Source organism: Rhinoraja longicauda, chromosome 13, assembly GCF_053455715.1.
Source record: "Rhinoraja longicauda isolate Sanriku21f chromosome 13, sRhiLon1.1, whole genome shotgun sequence".
Classification (NCBI taxonomy): Eukaryota; Metazoa; Chordata; class Chondrichthyes; order Rajiformes; family Arhynchobatidae; genus Rhinoraja; species Rhinoraja longicauda.
The window spans coordinates 5,605,904-5,626,038 of record NC_135965.1 but is presented as its reverse complement, the minus strand read 5'-3'; the positions used below and the strand labels follow the sequence as shown (position 1 = coordinate 5,626,038).

Below are 20,135 nucleotides of genomic sequence, written 5' to 3'. Positions count from 1 at the left end.
ACTGCCCCGACCGTGGGAGAATAAAAGAGGAAGATTGGACTTTATTGCCTTCCATCACAGTGAAGAACGTCGGGAATCCACTGTGGTGGATGGTTATGTTAACTTTTATGTGTCTTGTTGCTTATTTTTTTAGTATGGCTGTCTGGTAATTCGAATATCACTGTACCTTAATTGGTACAAGTGACAATAAACGGACCTTGAAACGTTAAGTTACTGCAGCATGTGGTATCCATGCGTGTTGTCCAAGTGTGGTATCCATGTGTGTTGTCCAGGTGTGGTGTCCATGTGTGTTGTCCATATGTGGTGTCCATGTGTGGTGTTCATGTGTGTTCTCCATGTGTGGTGTCCATGTGTATTGTCTATGTGTGGTGTCCATGTGTGGTGTCCAAGTGTGGTGTCTACGTGTGCTGTCCATGTGTGCTGTCCATGTGTGGTGTCCAAGTGTTGTCAGAGTTGTCCATGTGTGTTGCCCATGTGTGCTGCCCGTGTGTGCTGTCCGTGTGTGCTGTCCATGTGTGCTGTCCATGTGTGTTGTGGTGTCCATGTGTGTTGTGGTGTCCATGTGTGCTGTCCAAGTCTGAAGAAGGGTCTCGACCCGAAACGTCACCCATTCCTTCTCTCCCGAGATGCTGCCTGACCTGCTGAGTTACACCAGCATTTTGTGAATAGATCGATGTGCTGTCCAATTGTTGTCCACCCTCCACTCCCCCACCTGGTGCCCCACACATGCGCAGCCGGCCTGTCGTCGCGCATGCGCAGCGGCGGCGCTCGGTGTGTAATGGCGGCGGCGATGTTGATGTCCGACTGTCAGCTCGGCGTCGTGGGCGGCAGCGGGGGGAGATTAAACGGATTTGATGGCGGAGGGGGCAACGGCCACAACCAGAACGGCCCCGCGTCGAGCCACGTCCCTTGGAACAGGAGTTTGGAGAGGGCCTTGGAGGAAGCTGCGGCGACGGGAGTGTTGAACCTGAGCGGGAGGAAGCTGAAGGAGTTGCCGAGGAGCGCGGTGACCCAGGACCTGACGGACACCACGCAGGCGGGTGAGCGCCACCGACACCGCCGGCAGCGGCACCGGCACCGCCGGCAGCGGCACCGGCACCGCCGGCAGCGGCAGCGAGCGAGGCAGCGCGCGCTCCCGCGGCACCGAGCGAGCGAGCGGGACTGCGCGTGCCCGCGGCACCGGCCCGGCCCGGCCCGGCGGCGGTTCACGCGATGTAAACACGCGGCGCTGGGCTGGGCTGGGCCGGGCCCGGGCCCGCGGAGAGCAGGGAACCCAAGGCAAGGAAGGGTCGACATCAGGCAGGTGCAGGTTGGCCAGGGCAGGGGTAAAATGGGATCCATTGGCAGAGGTTACAAGTGATGGAAGTCTGAAATTTAACACCAAAACAGAGAACACGTACGACAAATACTCAACAGGTCACCTCCTGGTATCGTGTTTTTATTTTGTGAAGGGTGCTGGTTTAAACCGAAGATATATAGACACAAAATGCTGGCGTAACTCAGCATTCAGGACATTCAGCATCTCTGGAAGAAAGAAAGAAAGAATGAGGTCACTTAGTATCTATCCACGGCGAAGGGGAAAAGTTGACCTTTCAGGGAATTCTAGATGTAGCCCATCGGAAGTACCCAATGATTAAAGCTTCCGTGAGATTCATGAGTCTCGGTGACAAGTTTCTGCACACCCTAGTTTAAATGACGACACTTTAATCTTGCAAATTTCGATCTAGTTTCTCCCACTAGTGGAAGGGACATTTATCCCATCAACCCCCATTTAAATATTTCAATAAGGTCACACTTTATTTCAAACTCCAAAACTATAGATGTCATTTCTTTAACTATTCATGATAGGACAACCCTTTCAGTTCAGAAATTAGCTCATTGGTTCTCTTTTGGACTGCCTCCAAACTCAGTTTATCTTTTTCTAAATAAGGAGACTAAAATTATACTACGGTGTGGCTTCATCAGCACCCTGTACAATTGTATCAAAACTTCCTATTTCTAAACTTCAATCTTCAGTAAATGTTAGTATGCAATTTGCCTTTCCAATCATGTTGCACCTGTCTTTTAACTTCAAGTACATGCACACGCCTCATATCCTTCTGTACTTCACTTATCTACAATCTTTCTCCATTTAGATAATAGTCTGCTTTAATACTTCTTACCAAAGTGTATAAACTCACATTTCCCACACTTTGTGCCCACTTAGTTAACAGATTTTTATCCTACTGCAGTCATAATACATCCACCATAATTTTGCCTCCCACCCATTTTGGTGCCAATGGCAAACTTGCTTACTCCTGAATAGTCAATAATTGAGGGTCAATAACTGATCCTTGGGGCATTTCACTAAACATATCCTTCCAATCTGAAAAAGACCAATTTATTCTAACTCTTCTGTAAAAACAATCTTCAATCCATGCTGTCATATTACTCATAATACCATATGTTCCTATTTTGTGTACCTTACTTGGTACCTTCTGAAAATCCAAGTACGACACCTACAAATTACCCTCGAATAACAGCGATTGTTTAAACCTCAATTTGAACAAATCTTTCAAGCATAATTCACCTTTCATGAAATCAGGTGGACTTGTTTTGATTACATTAAGCTTCTTTAAACAAATAACTATTTTTTCCTTGAATAAAGAATCTTGCCAACAATAAATGCTGAGCTAACAGGCTTAATGTCATTTGCTTTTTGTCTTCCTTCCTTGAACAACAGAGATCCATACACCTGCAATTCGTCAATCTTCTGGTTCTTACTGGAATTTAGTTTTTTTTTTTTTAAACTTCAACCAATGGCGCTTCTATCTCCACAGCTTCCTTCTTCAAAAGTTGCAGGTGCATGCCATCAGATCCTGGCAGCTTGTCTGCCTTTAGTCCCATTAGTTTTTCTACTCCATTGGCCTATGTAATAGTTAAAATGCTATTTCACTTTTGATGATTTTAGGTTAGGAGATACAGCATAAAAAGTGGAGCCAGTCATTTTCACAAAGTGGAGTTGCTCTCAAAAAAGGTTCTGCTGCTCATTTGTTAATTTTAAATATGTGGTTGATTAACACAATTATAGTTTTTTTTGTGTATGGGACAAAATCAGCTATCCTTTGTTACTATAAACATCTTGGTGGTGCTTCAGGCTATTCGTATCAATGTACTTTATTAACTTCCTCTATTCATGCAGGTCCATGTACATGAATGGTTTTTTTATGGAGTGGGACAGTTGGTTACTTAGAAACATTTGAAAACATCTTCTCTTGGCACTATTCTTTTTTGTTAAATTATTTCATTGAAACCTGACTTTTAAATTTCTGCTCAATGTTGTACCTCATCGCTTGGATGAATTTTTGTTAGCCTTGTTTGTGTTTAGCATTGGAATTTATTTTGATTTGTACGTCATAATTTACCTTTTATATTATGAGGAGGAGTTCCTTGTAAAATACTGAACAGGTGCAACAAATATTTTTATTTTGCCCGTTGAATGTCGTAAAACATTCCAAGGCACTTCAGAGTTACTCAAACAAAAGGTGTTTTTTGAAGAGGAGATGGCGATATAGTTAAGGAATTGTTGAGCATGAGCTTAATGGGGCTGAAGATAAAATCACCATTTGGGTCAAAAGGATAGGGAAATAACGGATATCACAAGGTATCACAAAATGCTGGAGTAACTCAGTGGGTCCGGCAGCATCTCTGGAGAGAAGGAATGGGTGACGTTTCGGGTCGAGACCTTTCTTCAGACTGATGTCGGGGGGGGGCGGGACAAAGAAAGGATATAGGTGGAGACAGAAAGACAGTGGGAGAACTGGGAAGTGGGAGGGGAAGAGAGGGACAGAGGAGCTATCTAAAGTAAGAGAAGTCAATGTTCATGCCACTGGGCTGTAAGCTGCCCAAGCAAAATATGAGGTGCTGTTCCTCCAATTTGCGGTGGGCCTCACTATGACACTGGAGGAGGCCCATGACAGAAAGGTCAGACTGGGAGTGGGAGGGGGAGTTGAAGTGCTCAGCCACCGGGAGATCAGGTTGGTTAAGGCGGACTGAGCGACGGTGTTGAGCGAAACGATCGTCGAGCCTGTGTTTGGTCTCGCCGATGTAGAGAAATAACGGATAATCAACAGGATCAGAATCTAAATTTTGGTGGCCCAATTACCTCTATAGAGTATCAACGGTTGTGGTGAACAAAAGACATTAAACCAAGTTTTCTTAATCTTTATTGGCCCTTAAATTACTTAAGCATATGTAAATCATTAATAACTTCACATTTAATTTACCATCCCAGTTTATCACAAGTTGCACTAAATCACAAGATGAATGGCTTGGACTTGAATACTACGCATATGAGTGAATTGGCCAGAGGGGTAGTCTTCTCTGAGCTTTGAACTGCGGGGCCCTCTTGCTTGCATTGTTTGTTCCCAGGTTGTGGCTACCAATGTTTCAGACTGCCCTTCTGGTGTGTATAATTTTTCTTTCAATCTTCTAAAGGAAGCCTTTGTTTCACTCAAACCCAAGGCTTTCACAATGCTCATGTCAGTCATTTCAAGTTGTCATTCATCCAAGGACTGAATTATAAAAAACATCTTTCCTTATCAGTCTACATTATAATACTTATAATGTTGCCTTTTCATATTTACAAAATGGTTATTCTAAAATGCCTTATCCTGCTTCATTTCTCTTCACGGCCCCCACAATCTATCTGAAGAAGAGTCCTGACCCAAAACGTCACCTATCCCCGTTTTCCTGCTGCCTGTCCCGCTGAGTTATTCCAGCACTTTGTGTCTTTTTTCATTCCTCTGACTTCACATTTCATGCTGCTTCATTCCCTATGTCCATATCTCGCAGCCTTTTGTATACTCTGGCATTGTCCAACTATCTGCCAATCAAACCCCCCTCATCTGTATCCACCTATCAAGAGAGTCAGGAGGTGGAAGTTAGTGGATGGCTATTACTAAGGAGAAGGTGCTTGGGAAGCTGAAAAGGCTGACGGTGGATAAGTCACCTGGACCGCATGGACTGCACCCCAGGGTTCTGAAAGAGGTGGCTTTAGAGATTGTGGAGGCATTAATATTGATATTTTGAGAATCACTGGGGTCAGGAGTGGTTCCAGACGATTGGAAAATTGCCAATATTACCCCGCTGTCAGGAGCAAAGCAGAATAGTGGGAACTATAGGCCGGTTAGTCTGACTTCAGTGGGTAGTAAGATTCCATTATAAAGGACAATTATAGTCCATTATATTATAAAGGATAAGGTTACGCAGTACTTAGAGGTTCATGATAAAATAGGCCAAAGTCAGCATGGTTTCATGAAGGGGGGATCTTGCCTGACGAATCTGCTGGAATTCTTTGAAGAAGTAAATTGCAGGACAGACAACGGAGAGTCAATGGTTCTTGTTTACCTAGATTTTCAGAAAGCCATTGATAAGGTGCCACATGTGAGGCTAATATTAATGATTTGGATGAGGGGATTGAAGGCTTTGTGGCCAAGTTTGCAGATGAAATGAAAATAGCTGGAGGGGCAGGTAGAAAAAGCAGGGATTCTCCAGAAGGACTTGGACACGTTAGGAGAGTGGGCAGAGAAGTGGCAGATGGGACATAGTGTCGCAAAGTGTGGAGTCAGGAATAAGGCATAGAATATTGGTTAAATGGGGATAGAATCCAGAAATCGGAGGTGCAAAGGGACTTGGGAGTACTAATGCAGGATTCCCAAAAAGTTAATTTGCAAGTCGAATCGGTAGTAAAGAAAGCAAACTCAATGTTAGCATTTATTTCAAGAGGGCTAGAATACAAAAACAGGGATGTAATGCTGAGGCTCAACAAGGTGCTGGTCAGGCTACATTTGAAATATTGTGAGCAATTTTGGGCCTCGTATCTGAGGAAGGATGTACTGGTTCTGGAGAGGGTCCAGAGGAGGTTTACAAGTATGATCCCAGGTTAACATATGATGATTGTTTGATGGCACTGGGCCTGCACTCGCTGGAGTTTAGAAGGACGAGGGGGGACCTCATTGAAACTTACAGAATAATGAAAGGCTTGGATAGAGTGGATGTTGAGAGGATGTTTCCGCTAGTTGGAGAGTCTCGGCATAGAGGTCAGCCTCAGAATTAAAGGACGTTCCTTTAGGAAGGAAATGAAGAGGAATCTCTTTAGTCAGAGGGTGGTGAATCTGTGGATTTTTTTGTCGCAGAAGGCTGTGGAGGCTGTCAATGGATATTTTTAAGGCAGAGATAGTTAGATTCTTTATTAGTATGGGTGTCAGGGGTTATGGGGAGAAGGCAGGAGAATGGGTTTCGGAGAGGGAGATAGATAGAGGGAGTAGTCTTGATGGGCCGAATGACCTAATTCTGCTCCTGTCACTAATTACCTTATAACTTGCCAGGCTTTGTTCAGCCCCAACCTCTTCCAGCTTTCTCTCACACCCCCCCCCCCCCCCAATCAGTCTGCAAAACGGTCCCGAACCAAAATATCACTTATCCATGTGTTCCTGAGATGTTGACTGACCCGCTGCTGTACTCCAGCATCGTGGTCTTTTTTTTTGTAAATCATGATCTGCAGTTCCTTATGTCTGCCCCATCTTGTCTGCATTGTTTCCTCAAAGTCACCCCACATTGCCCTGAAGCTATCTTCAGCTATATTCTCACCAGGTGTCTACCACGTGACCTTTTCAGCTATGCTTCGTTGTTTTTGTGGTCCTAGCAATTTTCTTGTGGTCCTTGACATCGCAATGGTCGATTTAAAAAAAAATTATCACGTATACCAAGGTACAGTGAATTTTTGTGTGCATAGCAGTCAGCAAGACTATCACCATACAGAAGCACAATCACCCAGTTAGTACAGAATATACAGAACAGCCCTCTGATTCTATATGCAAGATGCACCACTATGGTGCCATTTTACAGTTCCAGATGTAGCTGGCCACAAAGGCCCTTTGCAGCTCTCGCCTCCGTTCTGGCTGTCCTGTGCCCTTCCTCCCTCTCCTTGCACAGCCCTCTTCAGCCCTTGTTTCCTCGGGAGGGCGCCTCCCGCTTCCGACTTAGGGAGTGGGAGGTAAGCCCCTCACGATTCTTCTTACCAGACTTTTGTCCAGCGTCTGCCGCCGTTGCTGACTGCATCCTCGTTTCTGATTCCTGGTGTTCAGGGGCTCACAAGAGCTGGGCTCTCCAACCTTCTCTCTCCCAGCGGGTTTCCCGGTTGCAAGGCGGGCAAACCAGGCCTGCTATTTGGGTACCTCTGCAGCACGCCAGGAAACATAGAAGCCAGTTGCTTTAGGTTTTCACCTGGTGCTGTGAAACCTGCATAAGCATAGACAAAGTTACTCGAATGTCAGTAGTTTCACGGCTGTGACATTAAAGGCCTAAATTTCAAATAAAACATTTTAGATACTTCTGCTTTTGTTTCTCATTCTTGGTTAAAATATCCCCTTTGATATTATTTAGACTAATTATCTTTAACTTTAGAATATGCTGAATTTATTTATTTCTCTAGCTTAACTATTCCCATTGACCTTCTGGATGATTTAATAACTGGGTAACTGCTCTCATTAATATCTTTTCGATTAACCATAACCGATTTGAGCTGGTTCATAGATGGATATTGTGAATTTGTGACATGTAACCTTCTGTGTCTCCCTGAATTTAATTGTGCTCTGTGCACAGCAGGATTAATTCAATGATAAACCCTACTCTCAATTCCTCCATCTTCGCCCATCTGCTCCCAAGATGAAGGTTGCCATATGGGGACATCCGAGCTGTCCTCATTCTTTATTGAATGTGGTTAATTCCCTGCTGTCATTGATGGATGCCTCACCCGCATCTCTTTAGTGTGCCAGTGATCTGCTCTTGCTCCCTCTTTTCCCATGCGCAAGAAGGACAGGTTTCCTCAGATCATCACCTTTCACTCCACCAGCTTCTGCATCCAACACATCATCCTTTGACATTTACTTCATTTCCAACTTGATGTTGTCGAGATACAGTGTGAAAACAGGCCTTTCGTCCCACCGAGTCCGTGTTGACCAGCGATCACCAGTGCACCACTAGTACTATCTTACCCCTTTGGGACAATTTTACAGTAGCCAATTAAACTACAAACCTGCACGTCTTTGGAATGTGGGAAGAAACTAGAGCACCCGGAGAAAACGCATGCGATCACTGGGAGAACGTACAAACTCTGTACAGACAGCACCTGTAGTCAGGATCGAGCCCAAGTTTCTGGTGCTGTAAGGCAGCATCTCTACTGCTGCACCACCATGCCGTCCCGATCCCTCCAATAATCCCATCTTCCCATCGCAAACCCTTTGCGCCTTCTGCAGAGACGGCTCCCTCCGCAACTCCTTGGTTCACTCCTTGGTTCCTTCCAACCCAAACTACTCCCTCCACATGTACTTTCCCCTGCAACTGCAGGAACGTAACACCCGTCCTTGTACCTTCTCCCTCGACTGGATCCAGGGACCCCAACAGTCCTTCCAGGTGAGACAGAATAATAATAATAATAATAATAATAATAATAATAATAATATTCATTTATTGTCATTGCAACGAGTACAACGAAATTAAAAAATAGCCAATCCTGACGGTGCGTACAAACATATATGCAATAAATGCAAAAACAAATAAATACATAAATACAATTATATTAAGTACAAGATTTTTTAACGGTGTTGCCTAGTGCAAAGGTAGTGTTCAGTTCTCGTATGGCCCTGGGGTAAAAACTGTTCTTAAGTCTGTTTGTTCGGGATTTGATCGACCTGAAACGTCGACCAGAGGGCAGATGAACAAACAGACGGTGGCCGGGGTGGGATGGATCTTTTATTATTTTGCCTGCTCTACTGAGGCAGCGTAGGCTGAACAGGTGCTCCAGGGAGGGCAGTGAGCAGCCGATGATCTTCTGGGCCGTCGTGATGACCCTCTGAAGGGCCTTCCTGTCCTTTTCTGAGCAGCTGGCATACCATGTGGTTATACAGTATGCCAGCACACTCTCGATGGAGCAGCGATAGAAGGACAACATGAGCTCCTGCAGGTTGGTTTTCCTGAGGATCCTCAGGAAGTGGAGTCTCTGCTGTGCCTTCTTTACTGTGGTGATGGTGTTGGTAGACCAGGTAAGATCCTCTGCGATGTGCGTACCCAGGAACCTGAAAGCGGGTACCCTTTCCACACAGACCCCATTGATGTAGAGTGGGTCGTATTCTACACTGGTTTTTCTAAAGTCAATTAGAAGTTCCTTTGTTTTGGAGGAGTTCAGGACCAGATTGTTCACTGAACACCATGCTGCCAGCCTTTGGATTTCATCCCTATAGGCTGTCTCATCTCCTCCTGAGATGAGTCCAACCACAGTCGTGTCATCCGCGAACTTGATGATGGTGTTGGTGGGATGGGTGGGGGCGCAGTCGTGAGTGTAGAGGGAGTAAAGTTCACATGCGCGTCCTCCAACCTCATCTATTGCATCCAGTGTTCCTGGTGTGGGCTCCAGGAAATCTTGCGCTCGGACCGCCAAGGCCTACTGGATCTCCTGGTTGCTAACTGCTTTAACTCCTCTTCCCATATTGACATTTCTGTCCTCGGATTCCGAAATTGCCAGATAAACAGCATCTTGTATTTCGCTTGGGTAGCTTTGAATTCTCCAATTTTGGGTCACTTCAACAAACATTCCCCTACCCACTCCACTCCTTTACTCCCCATTCCCCCCCCGCCCTCCCCTTTTCCTCCACTTATAGTCCGTTAACCAGTTCCACAGTTCGCAACGATGTATCTGGGCTCTCACCATTTCTCGCCAACAATCAGCCTATCACAAAAACACATCATCTGAGGTCATCTGTTGCCGGCCCCGATTTGTCCTTTTTATCTCGCTTCCAGTTCCATTTTCTCCAGAGATGCTGCCTGACCCGCTGAGTTACTCCAGCATTTTGTGTTTATCTTTGGTATAAACCAGTATCTGCGGTTCCTTTTCATTACATTAGGCTAAATTCGATATCTGATGCCATTTGGTTGGGCTCTTGAAAGTAAGCTTAGGAAATCAGTTGTTCGATATTGCAAAATTATTTTATGTATTTACCAGTAAACTTGACATACCTTTGGAAATGTGTGTTTTAAATTCTGTTAATATTTGAGATATATTAAAATGAATTGAGGTGCAAGTTGTTGGGGTGAGGGAGTGGGAGCATGAATTGTTGAAACAAGTAATAATTCTTTAAAAAATCTTCCTAAATTGCAGATGTTCATAGATGTGCATAATATCTATCATTCGACACATTCCAGTGAGTTAAGATTTGTGAAAACTCTATATTAAGTTTAACCTGGAGTCTTTGTTGTCAAGTTGTTTGGTTTCTGGGATTCTAAGTTATGCTTTTCATTTGTGTTCTGTTAAAAAGAAAATAAGCCAATAAGGAAGGGCTAAATTTGATTTTGAACTAAGTTGTACTGACCTATTGTCATTTGACCATTTAGATATAATGAGGCAGTTTGTTGACAGTTTGAGACATGCTGTTTATTCTGGCAGGATTCTGGGTACATATGTGGGTGCCAGCCCATGGTTTTGACACGGTACCTTGCAACAAAGTAGTGAATAATTTGGATTTGAGTTGGTAAATTGCCATCATCCAAATGGAAATCTGTTCTTGTTCTTTGCATGTGATGAGCTGGTCACCCAATACTGCTTGACACTTAAGTTAAATCTTGGCTGAGGAATAAAGATGCATTTGATAACTTAGTTTTATTTTTAAAGATTACTCCTAGTTTGAATGTGAAATATTTGAAAAATAAGGTGTCACTTGAGACATAAACTGATTTCCTGTGTTTTGATTGGTGTAATGTGATTCTTGGGACTTGCTGTGAACTGAAAAATGGCGTTTTGGAGTTTGAAGGATTACACATACCCTTTCATGAGAAAATTGAGATGTTATAATATACAACAAAGCACAGGAGCAGGCCCTGTGCGCCACAATGTCCATGTCAAAAATTATGCCAAATGAATCGAATCTTCTCTGCCTGCACGCGTTCCATATCCCTCCAAGTCAAGTCAAATTTATTTGTCACATACACATACACGATGTGCAGTGAAATGAAAGTGGCAATGCCTGCGGGTTGTGCACAAAAAAGAATTACAGTTACAGCATATAAATAAGTTAATAAGTTACTATTAGTGTCGACAAAAATTTAGTCTCTGGGGTTATAAAAGTTGACAGTCCTGATGGCCTGTGGGAAGAAGCTCCGTCTCATCCTCTCCGTTTTCGCAGCGTGACAGCGGAGGCGTTTGCCTGATCGTAGCATCTGGAACAGTCCGTTACTGGGGTGGCAGGGGTCCCTCATGATCTTGCTTGCTCTGGATCTGCACCTCCTGATGTATAGGTCCTGCAGGGGGACGAGTGTAGTTCCCATGGTGCGTTCTGCCGAACGCACTACTCTCTGCAGGGCCATCCTGTCCTGGGCAGAGCTGTTCCCAAACCAGACTGTAATGTTGCCGGACAGGATGCTCTCTACAGCCCCAGAGTAGAAGCAATGAAGGATCCTCAGAGACACTCTGAATTTCCTCAGTTGTCTAAGGTGGTAAAGGCGCTGCTTAGCCTTACCCACCAGTGCGGCAATGTGCGTTGCCCACGTCAGATCCTCTTTGATGCGGACTCCCAAGTATTTAAAACTGCTCACCCTATCCACAATAGACCCATTTATCTCCAGTGGCGTGTACGTCCTTGGATGTTTAGCCCTTCTGAAGTCCACAATCAGCTCCTTTGTTTTAGTGACATTCAAGAGGAGGCTATTGTCCTGACACCAGAGTGCCAGATCAGCCACCTCCTCCCGGTAGGCCTTCTCATTGTTGTTGGAGATCTGGCCCACCACCACAGTGTCATCAGCAAACTTGATGATGGAGTTTGAGCTGAACCTGGCCCCACAGTCATGTGTGTACAGGGAGTACAGTAGGGGGCTAAGGACGCAGCCCTGGGGGGATCCTATGTTCAGGGTGAGGGAGCTAGATGTGTGTTCCCCCATCCTGACCACTTGGGGCCTGGCAGTGAGAAAGTCCAGGACCCAGGCACACAGAGGGGTGCTAAGCCCCAGTTCCAGCAGCTTCTCAACCAGTCTGCTGGGGACTATTGTGTTGAATGCTGAACTAAAGTCAATGAACAGCATCCTCACATAGCCCCCCTGGCTGTCCAGATGAGAGAGAGCGGTGTGTAGAACCTGGGAGACCGCATCATCCGTGGACCTGTTCGGACGGTATGCGAACTGTAGTGGGTCCATGTTGCGAGGAAGGAGGGCGCAGATGTGCTTCTTGACTAGCCTCTCAAAGCATTTCATGACAACCGAGGTGAGGGCCACCGGTCGGTAGTCATTTAAACACGCTGGAGAGGCATTCTTTGGCACCGGTACAATGATGGATCTTTTGAAGCATGCAGGGACCACGGACTTTGCCAAGGAGAGGTTGAATATTGTGGTGAGCACTGGAGCAAGCTGAGTAGCACAAGACTTTAGTACTCGCCCAGATATACCATCTGGGCCTCCAGCTTTCCTCGTGTTCACACGCGTCAGAGCCCACCTCACCTCATGCTCGGACACCGAGAGTGTGTGCTCATCCCCGGCGGTGGATCCCCCTCTAGCCTCGCTAGCCAGCGCCCCTTCGGTGCTGTTTTTAGACGGCGAGCTGGTGGTGTTACCCGTCTCAAACCGTGCATAAAAAGAGTTCAGGTCATCAGCTAAGGAGGAGCCGGCACTTCCGGTTGAGGGGGTGCTGGACCTGTAGCTAGTTATAGTCCGTAGCCCCTGTCAAAAGTGCATGGTGTCCTGCTGCTCCATCTGTGACTCCATCTTGTCCCGGTACCTCCTTTTTGCATCCTTCACTGCCCTTCGCAGTCTGTAGGACTCTCCCTTGTAGTCGTCCATGTTGCCGGATGCCAGGCCGGAGTTGTAAGCAGCGGTGCGAGCATTCAAGGCCACGCGAATAGACCTGTCCACCCAGGGTTTTTGGTTAGGGAAGATACTGACCCTTACCGTGGGGATGATTGTATCGGCTATTGTGGCAATGAAGTCCGTAACCGCTTCCGCAAACTCATTTACGTCTCTGGAACTTGCTTGGAACATGTTCCAGTCGACTTCGCTCAGTGCATCCTGCAGCATGGCCTCTGAATGGTCAGACCACCGCTTTACGTCCCTCGTCACTGTCGCTTCCCATACTATCCGTTGTTTGTACTCCGGCAGCAGGAAAATGGCAGCGTGGTCAGATTTTCCAAAAGGAGGGAGAGAAACGGCCTTGTAGCCTTTCCTGAACGGCGTGTAGCAGTGGTCCAAAGTTCTTTCCCCCCTGGTGACACACGTGATGTGTTGGTAGAAGTTGGGCATGACCTTTTTGAGATTTCCCCTATTGAAGTCTCCAGCCACTAGCACAGCCGCATCAGGGTTCTTGTTTTGGTGTTGACACAACACATCGTGTAGGGTCGACAGTGCCACGTCGGTGTCCGCATGCGGTGGGATATAGACGGCTGTGATGATCACCGAGCTGAACTCCCGGGGTAGGTAGAATGGTCGGCATGAGATAGTTAGATGTTCCAGGTCCGGCGAGCAGGAACGAGAAAGCGTCTTAATATTTCCAGGATTACACCAGTTATTATTGGATTTCCCGGATTCTTCCGTTCTGTCCGCCCGGAAAACAGTGAAGGACTCGGATGGGCAGATCACCTGGTCAGGCACCAGCGGGGTCAGCCATGTTTCGGTCAGACAAAGGATGTTACAGTTCTTATGTCCCTCTGGAATCTGATCCTCGCCCTGAGGTCATCCAGCTTGTTCTCCAGGGACTGGACGTTGGCCAGAAGTATGCTGGGCAGAGGTGGACGTAAGGCTTGGGTTCTCAGCCTGTTCCGAATCCCCCCTCGCTTCCCTCGGTGTTTTTTCCGACTTTCCCACTGACCTGCGCTCCCACTGCTGCTGCCGCGGTGAGCTCCTTTGATGATCTCTATCGGTATATCGGTGAGTAGTTTTCTGTTTAATAGTGCTCCGGTAGCGCTCGAGTTTAATTTTACGAGCGTTTCCCGGTCGTACATTGGTTAATGCTAAGTGCTAGCACACGCTAGAGCACTTAGGGATAATTTTAAAGTAAACATACCAGTTTAAAACGCACAGTTCCCGCAGAGCTACCACGACGGCGACTGGACTGGACCGCGCCATCAGAGCTCCATTCTCTGCATATCCATGTATCATATCTAAAATCCTCTAAATGGCACTATCGTATCTGCCTCCACCTCCAGCCCTGGCAGCAAATCCCAGGCACCCACCACTCTGAATAAAATAAAATAGTTGCCCGGCACATCCAGAGTCAAGAGTGTTTTATTGTCATATGTCCCAGATAGAACAATGAAATTGTTACTTGCTGCAGTGCAACTCTGGACAACAGCTAGAGAGCAGTCCTGAACTACTATCTACCTCATTGGAGACTCTTGGACTATCTTTGATTGAACTTGACTGGATTTTAAGTTGCGCTAACCATTATTCATGTTATTCCCATTATCACGTATCTGTAACCTGTAGATGGCTTGATTGAAATCATGTAGTGTTTTTCTGCAGACTGGCTCGCATGCAACAAAAGATTTTCACTATACCTCGTTACACGTGACAAGAAACTAAATTCGAACTCAAACATCTCCTTTTAGCTTATACCTTAAAGCCTATTGTCATTGACATTTCCACCTTAGGAAAACGGTTCTGACTGTCTATCCTGTCTATGTCTTTCATAATTTTACATGCTTCTCTCAGGTCTCTCTTCAGCTTTGGTGCTCCAGAGAAAACGATCTAAATTTGTCCAAAGTCTTGTAGCTAATAATTGCTAATCCAGGCATCTGGTAAACCTCTACTGCACCATCTCCAAAGCCTCACATCCTTCCTGGATGTGAACGGCACACAATATTCCAAATACGGCTTAACCAAAGTCCTGTAAAATATTTTTTCTCTATTTCAAGTGTGAATCTTGGGAGTAAATTGGAATGAATCATTTAATGCTTCTTAATCAATCTAAGCATTGCAAAGGGCCTGTGGGCTGCAATTTCATAATCTTTAAAAATTATTGTATAATGGTTGTTATTTCCGAAGTGTAATATGTCAACCAATTTCTCCAAGCCTTTTTGTTTTACATTCTCTTCTTGGTATGTCAACAGTTTGTTTTTTTAATTGTATGATGGAAGGAGCTTACAATTTAAGGTTTGAAATGAATCAAAAGTTGTAAAATTGTTTTTTGGAATGGTGCAGCAGTAACGGGTGTTCAGTTTTTTTTATTCTCCATTTTTTTTGTCAGGAAATAGGAAAGCATGTGTATCCACAAAGGAGCTGATTACCTCAGGGCTTCCCTCAGAGGTTCCTATCAGTCATTACTCTGGCTTCTATTTCAGTATTTTTTATGCATCCATTTGTCTTTCCTTCCTTCTAATGTTTTTGTGCCAACAACCGCTCTTTGGACTTCAGTTTTCAGCTGCAAATGTGTAAATAAGCAAGACATTAATAGTCAAGTCCGCAAGCTCATGTCTTTATTTTCTAGTGAAATTCAAAATAGCTTTTTTTTCTGATATACATACATATATACAAACACACGCACGCACGCGCGCACACACACACACCCTTTTCTGAAGTGATCTGGATCGCGATCCAAGGTGATTATATTACCGCAATTGTAGCCGAAGACTTGAACTGTCAATCCAGAAACATATTTGAATCCCACAGTGATAGCTAGCAAGTTCAAAGTCTAAGCATCAATTGAGTATTTAAATTTTAAGGTTAGTGAAGCCATGCAACCAGAGATTGCCATTAATGACCAGGCTTCCATCGTAAGGCTAGAATTGGGATGTTTGCTCATACAGATTTTCCAGAGCCTTTCTGGATTATCTGTTTTTCTGGACCAACAGAGGTCACGTGATAATGAAAGACCAATATATACCTGGCCCACTAATGCCACCACTCCCGTGTCTGCAAAGCACCATGGAGTGCCAGAAATGTAAATAAAACGAATATAAAATGTAAACTAAATTTGAATGGAATGACCTGCTGATCCATCCACTGTCTCCCTGGCCGTTTGGAGCCCTGGCTTCTGAACCCACTTGCAATGTGCACCAGCGAGCTCTTCTTCACTCACCGCACGTTCGGGTGCCTCGGCTGTTGTGGCTCACTTATAGCCCCCGGGGACAACGCTTTGTTCGAGTCTCCTCCTCTCACAACCCCGGAGTCATCGACACACTCCACCTTGGAAGCAACAGCAGGTGAGAGGGCATGGTGCCCCATGGTGACCGAGCGTGTTCTGTTGGTGGGGGCACACTGAAGAAAGTGCCGCCCCCAGGGGCTACAACCTGAGCCACAACAACAACCGCGTGAACCGGTGAAGTTGGATTCGCTGGTGCAGACCAATGGTGCAGCCTAGTTTTAAAGTAAAACAAGAGTACTGGATTAACTCGGCTGACTGAATCAGTTTGAGGAGGGGTCCCAGTGTCACCTGTCCCTATTCTCCAGGGATCCTGACTCACTGAATGACTCCAGCATTTTGCATCCTATTGGTGGGTGAAGAAGAGCTCGCTGGTTCACCTTGCGAGTCGGGAGTGGGGTCGGAAGCCGAAGCTCTAAATGTCTGGGGAGACGGTACAAGCCGTCCACTATATCCGACATCTGTTATAAGGGGGTTGTTAAAACGAGGGTTTACTGTATTGTCTTTTTGAAATAGTTAGGAGAACTTTGAGAGCACAGTTGATTCTTTCATGACAGAAGAACATGACCAGAAAGAGCACTCACTGCTCACAATGCCACCTGTGGCCACTCAGGGAATTTCAACTGAGCTGTGTTAATTTTGTCCGGCGTATTTTGTTGGCGGACCATCAGCTGCTGGAAAATTGATGTTCAACCTGTAGTTCCAGATCACAAACCTAAATCAAGCAGTTTGGCTGCATAATTAGGTGTGACACGTAATTAGATCTTGGCATCTCATTCTTAGATGCATATGATGCGAATGCTGTGTGTCAGAATATATTTATAAATGCATCAATATGAGCTCAAATGCAAATAATACCATTCCTGAATTCTCAAAAGATCTAAAAGATATTTGAATTCGGGTCACTGTCACAAAAATAATATTAAAACCATAGAATTTGTGCAAGAAAACAGTAATGTTGAAAATGTGAACTTGATACTTCTGTTCCAGATATCAATTTTTGATGAACCAGTTGGGCACTGTAACCTTAACTTGAGATCATTACTATTCTTAGTTCTAATTTAAATGGGGTGATGTCCTCTCATCAAAAATTGGTATACAATTTAACAGATTTAAAAATGACTTGCAGTTTGTTTGTTTAAACTATCAATTCAAATTGCATTCTATCTGTAACATCAAATTATTCAAGTTTTACTTTTAAAAATTGGGTTTTCCTTCATCTCTGAATTTCTGTTTAATCTCAAACTGACCGGAGTGGTCGCTATCTCAGTTGTTCATGCTTCCACTTAAAATTAAAGAAGAATTTATCAAAATTTACTTAAATCGTGGAATGAAGTGGAAAAATGTACCAAGGGTCTTTCACTGGATTGAATCTATTCAAGACTCCTGTGAGGGAATCACAAGTTACACTGTGATCTCATCCACAGTCTTGGATATAATATTTAGCATTGCAGATGCAATGTAAACTGTGGCTAAGATGGAAAATGCCTGTTGACACTTGCAGGAATAATACGAAGAGAGGGATCAAGAGAGGGATTACTTGCATGACGCGAAGTTCATAACAGATGTTTGGCATTGGTTTAATATCTTGTGAAGTTCATGCTCGTTATTTTCTGGGCTTGTGAAAAGACTTGAATCAAATCAAACTGGAGCACATTTAATGCACTCTGATTGCTTAGTACTTTTCGATCATATGTTTAGACTTCGCCAGGCATAGACGAGAATGGCAATTGACATAGAAGAAGTATTGTAGCATGGTATAGAATGATAAATATTGGTGTACTTCAAGCTTATTGACTTGGGTAAGGTGATTGTTACTGTATGGAATGAAAATACTTTTTTATACCAGGCAATATACAAGAAAATATAATTTAATGCAAAAACCTTTGATTCTAAAATAATCCCATGTAGATAGTCGTGAATGTTTACTCATGTAATTAATATGGTATCATATAGCTAAGATGGTTATCAAAAATTATAGCAGGATCTTGAGCAGCTGAGCAAGAATCCAGAGGAATGGCCAATGGAGTTTAATGCAAATACGTGCGAGGTGTTGTATTTTGGGAAGTCAAACCAGGGCAGGACCTTCCCAGTGAATGTCAGGATCCTGGGGAGTGTTGCAGAGCAGATGGATTTCGGGACATTGGTACACAGTTCCCTGAAAGTGACGTCACAGGTGGATCGGGTGGTCAAGAAGTGTTTTGGAACATTGGCCTTCATCAGTGAGGGTATGAGTATAGAAGTTGTCATGCCATGTTGCATTGTGACTAGATGTTGATGAGGCCCGATTTGGAATATCATGTTAATTTATGCTCACCCTGCAATAGGAAGGTTGTCATTTTTGTTATTTTCAAATTTGTATAATTTCAGTTTTTAATACTTCTGATGTTTTTTATATGGTTATAGGATCAGGATTATCAATATTATCTTAATTTTCTTTTTTATGTTGATGATGATCAACCAAATAGTGTTTACGAATTATTGGGTACTGCTGTTCAACGTTTCGGGACTATTGTTTCTGCCCTGTTATTTTCATTACGATATGTGGTCAACTCATTTCTTGGATGCTGAAATGAAATATTGCATTCGAAAAATGGATACTGTCAAATTCATCATGAATGCTGTTTTCTTCAACTTCCCCTTCTGACTCGTGCTGACGGACATCATCAATGATTTTGCTTACTGTCCCATTTCTTTGAATATCACCAATTGAATATCTTAGGTTTACAACCGGGTAGCGCCCGCAATGGCCGCCTTGCCAATAGTCTGTCTCGTCCTTTCCTTCTTTGTTGTTTCTAGTATGGGTTAAATGTATGTTTTAGTGTTCTTTAGCTTCTTTTATGCATGGGGGGTGGTTGGAGGAAACCTTTTAAAATCTTTTACCTCAATGGAGATGCGTTTTTTTCCCCGTATCGTATCTCTGTCCGCATTGCGGCCTAACATCGATGAGCGGTGGCCTCTGCTGGAGACCGACTTCGGGAGCTCCAGCCGCGGGAGCCTGCGGACTTTAATATCGTGGAGTTGGCGATCCATGACGGGGATCGACCTTGGAGCTCCAACCGCGGGAGCCTACGAACTTTAACATCGTGGAGCTCGCGGTCCCTGGATAGAGACCGACTTCAGGAGCTCCAAGCCACAGCAACTTCGACCGTCCCGATGCAGGAGCTTCGATCGTCCTGACGGCGGATGGTTCGACTGCCCCGACCGCGGGAGAATAAAGAGGAAGAAGATTAGACTTATTGCCTTCCAACACAGTGAGGAATGTGGGGAATCCGATGTGGTTGATGTTTATGTTAACTTTTATGTAGTTGTGTGTCTTGTTGCTTTTTTTTGTATGGCCGTATGGTAATCCGAGTTTCACTGTACCTTAATTGGTACAAGTGACAAATAGACCTTTTAACCTTTTAATATCATCAACATTCACTCCTCGAGCATTCAAGCCTTTTCTTTCTTGAGCATAATCTGTTTCTTTCACCATAACATTTAATCAGTGCTTCTCAGTAAAATTAGCTTTTACTTGAGATCCAAGCAGACTCAAAGTAACTTGGGCATGAATATGTTCTCTTTATTTTTTATTATTTCTCTATTCCTCTCTTTGCCCTTCGTCTCTTTTAACCAAGAAAAGATGTGGTGACATTAGCTCTAATTCAGGAAGAGGAAAGTCATTTCAGAGGCACCTGTGCAGAAAATCACATGATCAGAAATAGAGGAACTGCAAGTATGAAATGGAGTCCATGCAGGAGGGACGGGGGAGGTGTGTAGGCCTGTAATGGATGTTAATGCCTAAGCTAACTCCTGATACAAAGATGAAGGGATGCAGAAATGCAAGGAAATATTTGAAGATGGCTTGTGTGAAGGCGAGAGCAAGGTGGAAATTGGTTGCAAAAGTAACGAAGTCATGAGCTCCCGCCTTCAGTTGCAAGCAAAACTGAGTTTTCATTTTCCTGTCATTTTGACTCTCACTCTTGATCTCACTCAGACCTGT

The 20,135-nt window shown here is 44.5% G+C and overlaps 1 protein-coding gene across 5 annotated transcripts in view; it reads left to right on the top strand.

The window, feature by feature from the left end:
* Positions 1–751: 751 nt before the first annotated feature.
* The window catches only part of lrch3 (leucine-rich repeats and calponin homology (CH) domain containing 3), a 124,988-nt gene continuing 105,604 nt past the window's right edge, over positions 752–20,135 (top strand). For 4 of the 5 annotated variants that reach the window (XM_078410254.1, XM_078410255.1, XM_078410253.1 and 1 more), the window contains exon 1: positions 769–1,040. In XM_078410254.1, the coding sequence (XP_078266380.1) occupies positions 779–1,040 (262 nt within the window). In that variant the 5' untranslated portion in view covers positions 769–778. Of the gene's footprint in view, positions 1,041–20,135 lie in introns of all 5 variants that reach the window. The other variant, XM_078410252.1, reaches the window with a different exon arrangement.